This window comes from Maylandia zebra, linkage group LG7, assembly GCF_041146795.1.
Source record: "Maylandia zebra isolate NMK-2024a linkage group LG7, Mzebra_GT3a, whole genome shotgun sequence".
NCBI classification, from domain to species: domain Eukaryota; kingdom Metazoa; phylum Chordata; class Actinopteri; order Cichliformes; family Cichlidae; genus Maylandia; species Maylandia zebra.
In genome coordinates this window covers 56,511,288-56,523,791 of record NC_135173.1, presented here as the reverse complement: position 1 = coordinate 56,523,791, position 12,504 = coordinate 56,511,288, and the positions used below count along the sequence as shown (strand labels likewise).

The 12,504-nt window shown below is 40.9% G+C and overlaps 1 protein-coding gene across 1 annotated transcript; it reads left to right on the top strand.

The window, feature by feature from the left end:
* Positions 1–3,126: 3,126 nt before the first annotated feature.
* On the top strand, positions 3,127–12,295 carry LOC101484560 (3-hydroxy-3-methylglutaryl-coenzyme A reductase). The gene is made up of 20 exons (XM_004566877.4): positions 3,127–3,279; positions 3,668–3,874; positions 4,282–4,393; positions 4,733–4,820; positions 5,553–5,637; positions 5,753–5,858; positions 5,985–6,091; positions 6,217–6,336; positions 6,450–6,583; positions 6,659–6,948; positions 7,049–7,182; positions 7,291–7,485; positions 7,696–7,854; positions 8,925–9,082; positions 9,159–9,264; positions 9,345–9,515; positions 9,635–9,775; positions 9,926–10,084; positions 10,176–10,324; positions 11,317–12,295. The coding sequence occupies exons 2-20, from the start codon at positions 3,710–3,712 to the stop codon at positions 11,351–11,353; spliced, it is 2,616 nt and encodes an 871-aa protein (XP_004566934.1). The 5' UTR covers positions 3,127–3,279; positions 3,668–3,709; the 3' UTR covers positions 11,354–12,295.
* Positions 12,296–12,504: the final 209 nt, after the last annotated feature.

The following is a 12,504-nucleotide window of genomic DNA, read 5'->3' as shown; positions in this document are numbered from 1 at the left end:
CAAAGCTTCTGAAGCGTGATCATCGAACAACAAGCGTTTCATTCAAAATAGTCAACAGGGTCGCAAGAAGTGTGTGGAAAAACCAAGGCGCAAAATAATTGCCCATGAACTGAGAAAAGTCAAGCGTGCAGCCGCTGAGGATGGAGTCAAGCTCAACTCCCAGTCCTACTGCCAGTTTCTGGAAGACACCTTCTTCAAGCAGTGGTACAGGAAGAAGTCTGCATCCTTCAAGAAAAACATGATTTTCATGCAGGACAATGCTCCATCACACGCGTCCAAGTACTCCACAGCGTGGCTGGCAAGAAAGGGTATAAAAGAAGAAAAACTAATGACATGGCCTCCTGGTTCACCTGATCTGAACCCCATTGAGAACCTGTGGTCCATCATCAAATGTGAGATTTACAAGGAGGGAAAACAGTACACCTCTCTGAACAGTGTCTGGGAGGCTGTGGTTGCTGCTGCACGCAATGTTGATGGTGAACAGATCAAAACACTGACAGAATCCATGGATGGCAGGCTTTTGAGTGTCCTTGCAAAGAAAGGTGGCTATATTGGTCGCTGATTTGTTTTTGTTTTGTTTTTGAATGTCAGAAATGTATATTTGTGAATGTGGAGATGTTATATTGGTGTCACTGGTAAAAATAAATAATTGAAATGGGTATATATTTGTTTTTTGTTAAGTTGCCTAATAATTATGCACAGTAATAGTCACCTGCACACACAGATATCCCCCTAAAATAGCTAAAACTAAAAACAAACTAAAAACTACTTCCAAAAACATTCAGCTTTGATATTAATGAGTTTTTTGGGTTCATTGAGAACATGGTTGTTGTTCAATAATAAAATTATTCCTCAAAAATACAACTTGCCTAATAATTCTGCACTCCCTGTATACTGGATGCAAATTAATAATGAGACCTTTGGATGGAAAATATTCCTGCTAGTGTTGTATATAAGAAGAAAAGTCAGATTAGGAGCCATAACAGGAGCTGGAGGGTTGGGCCAACAAAAAAAAGAAAAAAAGAAAAAGAAAAAAATGCTGTTAGACTGCTGTAAACCTATCCAAGAGCCACCTTCTGCACACTGTGAAAGGACACTCTGTCTCTGCCAAGTTCCCAGCCTGGCTCCAGGTTTTCATACATAAGCACAGCTTTATGTAGGAGTGACCACTATGTGAGCACAATATAAACACAAATATTTCAGGTCTTGAAGCTTGATTCAAGCAGCTAGATCAAGGGCCTTATTCACAAAATATCCTTGGACTAAAAGTCGATTATGACAGATTCAGTAAGTAGGTAAGTAATTACGTAAGGAGTAATTTGATCAAAAAATGTTGAGGCAGTCTTTGTAGGCAAATGAAGGCAATGAATGAGAAAAAAAAAAACTCGTATTAGACAACTCAGCATCTAGCTACAGCTCTGTGAAAAAGTATTTACCTCCTTCCTGATTCCATAGCTTTGTTTTTTCATAAATGTTCGCACTCAAACCAAATTTAATATTATACAGACATAATCCAAGTAAATACAAAATGCAGTTTTTAAAATTAAATGGAGCAGTGTGGTTATTAGCACTGTTGCCTCACAGCAAGAAGGTTCTGAGTTCAATTCCACCACCTGGTTGGGGCCTTTCTGTGTGGAGTTTGCATGTTCTCTCTGTGTAAGAGTGGGTTCTCTCTGGGCACTCCAGCTCCCACACATGTCCAAAGCCATGCAGTAGTGGGGTTAGGTTAATTGGTAATTCTAATTGGTAACTCATGAATGTGAGTGCGAATGGTTGTCTGTCTCTATGTGTTAGATGTGCAACAGACTGGTGATATGGTGGCTGGGATGGGTGATCCTGACAAAGATAAGTGGAAAAGAATGAATGGATGATATTTTTTTAAATTATGATTTCATTTATTAAGGCAGAAATGCTACCCAAATGTCCTCTCTTTGGATGTTATCAGATGTTATCTGTCCATTCAATGGATGCTTGGAAAGACAGAAGAACCCAGAAAAACATTTAAAGAACTGCAGGCTACTCTCACGTATGGTCAGTGTTCATGATTCAACAATAAGACAGACACTGATCAAAAATGGCATCCATGGGAAAGTTCCAAGGAAAGTACCACTGCTGACTAAAAATAACACAAAGATTAGTCTCGCATTTACAAAAAAATGTCTTGATGATCCCCAAGACTTTTGGGAAAATATTCTGTGGACGGATGAGAAAAAGTGGTTTTTGAAAGGATGAGAAGTTTTTGAAAGGTTTGAGTCCCGTTACATCTGGGGTAAAACTAACACAGCATTTCAGAAAAAGATCATCATATCAACAGTCAAACATGGTGGTGGTAGTGTGATGGTCTGGGCATTATTTGCTGCTTAAGGACCTGGGTGAATTGATGGAACCATGAATTCTGCTCTTTACCAGAAACTGCAAAAGGAGAATGTCCAGCCATCAGTTTCTACCTTAAAGCTGAAGCACACTTGGGTTATGCAGCAGGACAAAGATCCAAAATACCGCAGTAATAAATAAATAAATAGAATGAAGGTTTTAAAGTGACCTAAAGAAAGTCTGGACTCAAAAACGAATGGAAATCTTTGGTGTGACATTAAACAGGTTATTTAAGCTCCAAACCCTTTAATGTAGGTGAATTTAAACAATTATACAGACCAGTGGGCTAAGATTCTTCCACATTGCCATTGTCATTGTTATCACCCAGTTATTGGGTTTAGGAAGCTTTTTTTTTTTTTTTACATGGGGCCAGGTAAGTTTGAATAACCCTTTTCCCATAAATAAATGAAATCATAATTTAAAAACTGCATTTTTGGTTACTTAGATTATCTTTGTCTAATATTTATTTGATTACTAAGAAATCAGGAAGCGGACAAATACTTTTTTAAAAAAAAAATCTCGCTGGGCAAAAGTAGGCCACTACCTTCGTCTTTGAATGAAAAAAAGCAGAGACGTGATCCACATGAACAGCGCTGATAAAAGCCACAGATGCAGACAACGACCACTGATTATTCTTGAGGGCTTGTTTGTGTTAAATAAAATAAGATACACTGTACTACTAAACTACTAAACGGTATAACTGCAACAGCCTCTATTAACTCAGCAGGAGCTTGGAGCCGGAAGCAGGGTTCATACGTCAGGACTTCACAAGCGGATTGACGTCAGTATTTCCGGATCGCCATATTAGTTTCATTACATCAGATCAGGCAATGTAGCAGGCTAAGCGATTTGTGGGAAGGGCACTGTCGCTATGGAAAGGACTCTCTGACCACGAAGAAACTCTTTGTATGTTTACAGGTTTCCGTATAATGCAGAGTAGTACTTAAAATGTAATGAGCCAGGGGGATTAAGTTATTTTGGTGACAGGCTGTAAAATTAGTCAGCGTAGCTAATGTTGACCGATGTTACGGTAACTAGCATTAGCTAAGCTGCGCTAATATAGCCTCAGTGTGTTAACATCTAGGTAATGCTAACCAGGAGTAATGATACCTTTGTGAATCCTATTGTTTAAATCCTTTTGACAGCACTGCGGCGACCGAGTGTGTATATTAAACTTGACGATCGTCTTTCACTATATTTCGCCATCATCACACAAGCTGCATTTTGATTTTAAAGCCGTACAGAAGTCAGACTTGCTAACTACCAGTGACTGGACAATGTTCTTGTAACGCAGGTGATTCTGGGATCTTGTGTAGTAGGAAGATATCCTGAGACCATGTTGGCACGTCTATTTAGACTTCATGGGTTGCTGGTGGCCTCGCACCCATGGGAGGTAATCGTGGGGACCCTGGCTTTGACAGTATGCTTCGTGTCTATGAACAGCCTGGCAACAAGCAACCAGATGTGCAAGTGGAACCAATGCCCCAAAGTTGAGGAGGAGGTGAGGCTGGTGTGGCACTCTCTAAGAAATGTTGTCGGAGTTTTGTAAAATGGTAAATGGCCTGTATTTGTATAGCGCTTTTACTTACTCCCTATGGACCCCAAAGAACTTTACACTACATTCAGTCATTCACCCATTCACACACATTCACACACATGTGATGGCAAGCTACATTGTAGCCACAGCTGCCTTGGGGCGCACTGACAGAGGCGAGGCTGCTGGACACTGGGGCCACTGGGCCCTCTGACCACCACCAGTAGGCAACGGGTGAAGTGTCTTGCCCAACGACACAACGTCCGAGCCGGGGCTCGAACCAGCAACCTTCCAATTACAAGACCAACTGCCAACTCTTGAGCCATGATCGCCCCTGAGGGTCTACACTAATGTCTGTTTTTTTTTTCTTGCAGAAAATCCAGAGCAGTGATGCAGTTATTCTGACAGTCACTCGGTGCATGGCCATTATTTATATTTATTTCCAGTTCAAGAATCTCAGACAGCTTGGATCCAAATATATTCTAGGTCAGTATCATGAGATGTTTGTTGGGTTTTTTCCCCCCAGTTTTGGACAGTAGTAAACACTTCTTCTCACATCATACAGATTTGTTTTGGCTGTATAATCACCACTCATTAGTGGCCACAGTTTTTCTTTTACTACTTTCCAGCTTCAGCTGTTTGAATTGCCATAAAATGTTGTCAGTGGATTTAATATAGAACATGATTTTAATGTATTACATTTTTAACCCCAAACTACTTGGGTTGGTTTGTTTCTTTGCTTTTCATTTAGACTGAAAAACAAATGACTGGCTAGCAAATTTATCATAAAAATACACCAACATTCCATTTCTCCTCCGTCTCCAGGTATTGCTGGATTATTTACAGTATTTTCCAGCTTTGTCTTCAGTACAGTCGTCATCCATTTCTTTGGGAAGGAGCTGACAGGTCTGAAGTAAGTGTTTCCAATGGACTCACATATACGCTAGGAGAGTGGTTCTTAAAGTGGTCTGTGACATATTGAGAGTGTACATAGGCAGTGGATTATTTTAGCAATTAAGTATTCTATTAAATTATTATTCTGTTGATTAACATAGTTAATCCAGTAAGAAACACCTTTGTGTTATTAATGAGCAATAATAAATCTAAGTAAGAAAATAAGTAAGGATAAGGATATACATGTTGTCCCTGTTCGAGGTTATGCAAAGAGTTTCAGTTAGACTGATGTTACATTACACTGTACTTCCTCCTCAGAAGAGGCTGATCTTACAGAGCTTTAACTTGCTGCCAGCTTACTTTGTTGTCAAAAGTTATTACTTTTTCTGTGTTGACTATAGGGGAGGCCTTCTTTCTGCAAATGATTGTTAGTGAGAGGGTTTTTTTAAAATCACTAATCCATGTAAAACTAGTTGCGTAGCTAACACAGTTGGTAGTAGCAGGATAAGAGGCAGCTAATGTGCTAGTGAGATCAGGTAGACAAAATAGTTAACATTTACCAGCAGGGTGATGCCCTAAAATTGTGAAACAATGTGTACAATACATTTGAAGCTCTGCAGCTCCTTTGCATTAGAGACAAGGATTTAATTCAGCTGTAAGATTAAGTTCACTGATCTGTAATTGTAAGATGACACTGAAGGAAAGTATTCCAGGTCACTCCCTGGCTGACACTTGTCTGCTCTCCCTGCAGTGAAGCGCTGCCCTTTTTCCTCCTGCTTATTGACCTGTCTAGAGCCTGTGCGTTGGCTAAATTTGCCCTCAGCTCAAACTCTCAGGTAATTTCGCACATATTTGGTCTTACCATATGTATGAAATGTGGCTTTATTCATATGGGGGACATAAGTGTAAAGCATCCTTAACTAACGAATTGGTCTTGTGTGTTGGGAATAGGAGGAGGTGAGGGAGAACATTTCTCACGGCATGGCCATCCTGGGCCCAACATTCACCCTGGATGCTGTGGTTGAGTGTCTGGTTATAGGAATCGGAACCATGTCTGGTAAGGATTACTGCTGTTTCTCCACCTATAAGCATCATCAGTGATGCTCTGTGTGTTAGAAATATTGTGGTTATGCTTGATCGAGTAGAAAAGCAGAAGTCAGCTGTGTTTCTTCCTTTTTTCTAGGTGTGCCTCAGTTGGAGATCATGTGTTGTTTTGGCTGCATGTCTGTTCTGGCCAATTACTTTGTCTTCATGACGTTCTTCCCTGCCTGTGTCTCTCTGGTGCTGGAGGTGAGATGTGCATGCAACAATTTGGAGAAATAAACACAGATAAGATAAGGAAACAAGTTGCTAGAGTTTAACTGTGATATATATTTTTTATTAATATTTTTGTGGTCCTGCATATTTGTGTGTAGCTGTCAAGGGAGAGTCGTGAGGGGCGCCCCATCTGGCAGCTGAGCCACTTCTCCCGTGTGCTAGCTGAGGAAGAGGATAACAAGCCCAATCCTGTGACTCAAAGGGTTAAAATCATAATGGTGAGTTCCCATCATCTATGGTGGGGATGTTTATTTAGATTAGTCTTCAACATTGTGTATTATAAAGCATTTTTAGGTCTGAACGATGATGCCTGTGTGATGTTGTCTTTCAGTCTCTGGGATTGGCTTTGGTTCATGCTCACACTCGACTGACAGCTGAACATTCAGGTCAAAACCGCACAGTGGAAGGGCCTGTAGCAAAGAGACTGGACTCTCCTAGCACCATATTGCCTCTTAAGCTCACCAGGTAAACCATGGAATATTGCAATGTTTGTATTATTGATTCCTGCGTCCACTGATATATGACTTTTTCTCTCTCCAGTATCGACCTGGAACAGGTGATAACCCTCGGTCTTGCTCTGATTCTGGCCGTAAAGTATGTATTTTTTGAGCAAGCAGAGACAGAGTCCTCGCTTTCACTCAAGAGTACCATTATAAGCTCCACTCCCAGTCCGAAGCCCTGGGTGACAGAGGACTGCTGCATGAGGTCCCTCCCAGCCCTGAAACCCCAGAAGACATCTAATAGTGTTTTGGCAACCATCCCTACCTCTTTAGCAGCTGCTTCAGACGTGAAACTTTCCTCTGAAGCTGACATATCATTTAGAGAAGAGGGTGAGACTCGTAGCGGGTGCTTCTAGCTTTGATAACGCGTGTACCCAGTGATGAAGACGATCTAACTGCTGTGTTTTTTCATGTGATTCCTCTGCTGCAGATGTGATTCAGAATGCATTTTGTGGTACATCTTCTGGGGATTCTCTTGCTCAGACACAATGTGCTCCTCCAAGTGTTTGTACGTCGGAGCCCCGAAGTCTGGAGGAATGTATGGCCATCCTCTCAGATTCTCAGGTAAGTTGTCAGGTTATACTGGAAGCACAATACAAAGCTAGATATATGATGTTCTGTGTTCCTCAGATTCTTCAAAAATATCACTGTTTTGCCCACGATTCTTTCCAGAGAGGTGCCCATTTGCTGAGTGATGCAGAGGTGATGAATCTTGTAACCCTGCGCAAGATTATGAATTATAAACTTGAAGGTGTCCTTGAGACTCCAGAGAGGGGCGTGGCCATCAGGAGAGAACTGTTATCATCCAAACTTCCTGTTCCCACTGCCTTGGCTTCTCTACCTTACAAAGACTACAACTACTCACAGGTACTGACAGTCCTTTTAAAGTGTAGTCCTGTTTATTCTTGGGAAAAATGTTTATCTTCAGTTGTCAGTTTTAAATCATATATATATATATATATATATATATTTTTATTTATTTATTTATTTTTTTTTAAAAATCAAATGTTTTTATGTTCATTTTTTCCTTTACTCTGTTCTTAGTTGTGCTTAGTTTGTGTTGTCTTTGCCTTTTAGGTGATGGGTACTTGCTGTGAGAATGTCATTGGCTACATGCCAGTGCCAGTGGGAGTGGCTGGCCCTCTTCTGTTGGACAAGAAGGAGTTTTATGTTCCTTTGGCCACCACAGAAGGCTGCCTGGTAGCCAGCGCCAACCGAGGATGCAGGGCACTTTTTGTAAGTGTGTCTCGTGTGGAGCCCTGAGGGAAGAGTAACTATCTTTTCAGTAGATGCAAATAAATAAATCTACAGGGTTTGTAGATTCATGGAAAAACTGACAAGTCATAGAATTTGGCAATGGCTGTCAAGAAAGATTAATAATATAGAAGGTTATGTGGTTCAGTTAGCATGGACTTAAAAAACTCTATATGTAGTAAATAATACTTCAGTGTTTGGGCGGAGGAAACATCACTGACCAGAAAGTCATGTGTAAATTTGTGGCGTGCCAGGAATATAATGTCTGATGTCTGGCCACTTGTGAATAAGTCACAAGTCTTGATAAGCCAAAGTGCGAGGGCCTTTAATCTGCGTTCTGTCTAATGACCAGCAGGTGGCAGTGAATCTGATTGTCTAGTTGATCTGTGACCTCAGTAAAGACTTTCCTGAGGAGTTATTAGCTTCAGTTGCAGGTTTCCATTGCAGTCAAAAAAAAAAGAGATTAAAGCAGTTTATAGGTTGTGGTGTGGCTCTCTTCTGACTGAGTCATTTCAAAACATCAAGGCAGCAATTGTGAAAGCACTCAGCATAAAACTAGATTTTTGATATCAGTGTGGCTATCGTCCATCCTCTATAAATGGTCTCAGCTGATAAGGTGAGTAATTAATTGCTAGGCTTGGGAGTTCAGTTGATGTTGTTTTTACTTAGCGAATCTGTGCATGTGAGTCATTGTGGCAAAACCCTGGAGAGGTGTTGTGCACTTTGCCCTTAATTATTGGGTCTGTGTGATGTCACTACAATGCTCAAGAAAGATGGTTATTTTAAAAACTAACCTAAATCTAAAAACATAAAGTGTGGTTTGGGTAAAAAACCCCAAACAATTTATGAACCAAAACTAAAATGGTATGGCTCATTGGCAGGTAGTGAAACTGATTTGGACTTTTATCGCCCTCCTATATGCAGCCAGTTTTAGAGGATGTAAGGTCATAAAAAAGGTCATCCTCACTGCAATGGAAAATTATTGTATCTAACTCTGGCTGCTGTTATTTCTGTGTGTGCTCCCTGCTGACAGTGTTTTCTTTCCTGTCCAGCTGAGTGGGGGTTGCATCAGCCGGATTCTAGCTGACAGCATGACCAGGGGTCCTCTGGTCAGGCTGCCCTCAGCGTGCCGGGCTGCAGAGGTCAAAGTCTGGCTTGAGACCTCGGACGGATTTAGCATGATTAAAGAGGCGTTTGATGAGACCAGCAGGTCAGTGGAAGAGCTATGACTGATTGATGACTGTGTTTTTGGTACACAGATGATAACTAGTGAGTACTCTTTGTAGGTTTGCTCGTCTGGAGAAATTGTTGGTGGGCATAGCTGGCAGAAACCTATACATTCGCTTTCAGTCTCAAACAGGCGATGCCATGGGTATGAACATGCTCTCGAAGGTATGAGAAGTCTTCTGTAATTCGGTCTTGTTATTTAAATGTTGACTTCAGTGCTGAGTGCTTTCTGTCTTTTTCTTCAGGGCACTGAGCATGCTCTGCATGTACTCCAGCAGCAGCATCCAGACGTAGAGGTGCTTTCGCTCAGTGGCAACTTTTGCACAGACAAGAAGCCTGCCGCAATCAACTGGATTCTGGGCCGAGGCAAGTCTGCTGTATGCGAGGCCACCATTCCTGCTAAAGTTGTGAGAGAGGTAAAAACAATTCAAAGCTGGATCCTGACAGAAATCTAATGACAGCGGCCACAGTTTCTTCCCCTCCAGTTTTTCTGTTTTTCTGCAGTTTGTAAAATCACCCTTTAATGTTTCCCCAGGTGCTGAAGAGCAGCACAGCTGCTCTGGTGGACCTGAACATAAACAAGAACTTGGTGGGGTCAGCCATGGCTGGCAGTATAGGTGGCTTCAATGCTCATGCTGCCAACATTGTCGCTGCTATCTACATTGCCTGTGGACAAGTAATAGAACCTTAAATTAACACAAAAAAATAAAATAAATACATTTAAAAAAAGGTTTAAATAGTGAAACATTATGTCTGTGGCATGGTATATGATCCAACAAAAAGACATATTATTAAAGAACAAGTATTTGTTTGTGTTGCGGTTAAGGACCCAGCTCAGACAGTGGGAAGCTCTAACTGCATTACTCAGATGGAGGCTGTCGGTCCAGGTGGGGAGGACCTGTACATCAGTTGCACTATGCCTTCTATAGAGCTCGGCACTGTGGGAGGAGGCACCAACCTGTCGCCACAGCAGGCCTGTCTGCAGGTAGTCTCAACTACATGTAACATAGCTGCCATTTGTTGATGCGTTTTTAGGATATTTTTTCCCCTCTAACACCAAACCTCTGTACCTGCAGATGCTTGGTGTTAGCAATCCCAACCAGCCAGGTGACAATGCCCGTCAGCTGGCCCGTGTAGTCTGTGCCACTGTTCTGGCAGGAGAGCTCTCCCTGATGGCTGCTCTCGCTGCTGGACACCTAGTCAAGAGCCACATGACCCACAACAGGTGAGATGTCTCATTCTTTTGGGTTTTTTACAGCAATGCCTGGTCAGATTTGAGAATTTGTGCAGTTTTATTTTCATGTCGTGTGTTTTTTAGGAAAATGAGTTGACATGTCTGTTCTAAGAAGCAAGCGTACCATAACCAGCATCTCCTTTCATTATATGGCTTTACTTACCCTGACTGACAGAGAGCAAAGCATTCACACGAAGGTGGTTAACCACAATCCAATTAGTCAAACCAGAGTTTCCCAATACAGCTGTGTGAATGTTATTGTGAAAGGTGTGTTGCTGTCAGCATCTGACCAATCAAAAACGTGGACAGGCTGCCCGTGTAAAGTCAACGGACTCGTCACTGTCAGAGCTTCATAGTGAAGACTGAGTGATCACAATTGTGTATTCGGCTAAATGAATACGTTGTGTAGTTTTTACAATTAGCCCTCCAGGATAAGTTATCAAAGAAATTCAGTTTACTTATTAGAAGGATATATTTTTGCCTCAAAAGGATTACAAAGGCCTCACAAATGTGTGCTCCAATCCACAAAGAAATACGAAGCAATTTGACCACAAGTAAAACTTTTTTTTTTTTTTAACAAATGCATCCAAACCTGGAAAAAAGGTGATTGTTTACTACACACACTTAAATTTAACATCACAAATCAGGCAATTTTTTTTCTTTCAAAAACCTTTTTGTGCATTTAAATGTCTAAAACTACATGTAACATCCCTCTCACTTACAAAACCTTACAAAATCACCTGATATACACAGATCACATGACATGCCACATGAGGTTTTGTCATATCTTTAAAGTCTCTTGTTTTCAAATGTAAAATCCAGAGTCTCTACATTTTGTTCCTAAAAAATGTTTTGAAGTCTGGTTTTTCCAAAGTGCATCCAAAATAGCCCATACTTATGTATCACCGTTTAAGTTTTCCTTTGTTGATATCTGTTAGTGTTTTATTGTGTCCACTTTGAAATTCTCTTTTTTTGTCTCTTAGATCGAAAACAAACCTGTGTTCAGAGAATACGGCGTGACACTAACATCGATGGGCCGTCGTGATGCGGTTCTAAAAGCGAACCTGTGGACATCCAGATATCAGAGTGTTAATGAACAGAGCCAACATGTGCTTGCTTTGTTTTATTACCTCACTGGTTTGTGAGCTGAGGCCTTAAGTTTTGGTTGTTAATTTGTGCCATTTTTCTGCATCTGAACTTTGTAATATTGTTTGAGAACCTGTTAATTCTGCTACTGATCTTTGAGAGAAGTGCAAGAGACTGATGGTGTTTAGACAAGTAAAATCCATCGTGCTGCACAAGTTACAAGAGTCCTGTGCCTCTGATGGGTCGCAAAGGATGGATGGGATGTCCGAATGGCTTTTACATGAGCTGAATGAAATGAGATCCTCATGCAGTCATCATCATCGTTTTTATTTTTTGGGACAAATGGATCTTTGCATTTATCAAAAGCTTGCTTGAGAGAGTGTAGTGGGCAGCTTGTGCTCAGGTTCTGAAAGTCAACTTTATGTGCAAATGTGTTTTTACCAGTGTTGTAGGCACCACTACGTAGATATGCTCATCCCTCCCTGAGTGAAGGTGCTACTGTATACTGTGTATACTGTAGATTGCCCGTGGGTGTTGGAATTCTCGCTTCAATGAATGAAGCTGTTGCCAGCAGAAGGATGTGTTTGGTTCAGATTCTGATCAACTACTTCTACAAGTTTTTGAGGAAAATTGGAAGCCATAATAATTAAACCTTTACGGTACAGTGTCATCTGTGGAACTGAAGGACTGGGTATAAATTATCACTGACTGCAGGTCCTGCTCATTTTCAGAAAGCAGTGACACTCAGAAGTGCCCTTACATACAGTATGTTTTAGAAATTGAGCCTTGCGCTGCACACTTTAGAATAACCAATTATGATAAAAGTAAACTTAACTGTCTTATTTAAAAAAATAAATGACAAGCTTTTGTTGACAATACCGTGTTTGTCTTTCTTTAACATTAACAAGACTGGAATCAACACTTGGGGCCTTTTCCAGTTAGCAGATGAACAAACTGAGTCAAATACAGGCTTAAGAGAGAGACGAGGCACTTAAAGAAGCCTGACATGAAATCTATTCTTACACAGTAAAGAAGACTGCATTAGACTTCCAGGAGGAGAAAAGAAAAAGCTTTTTAAAAACCTA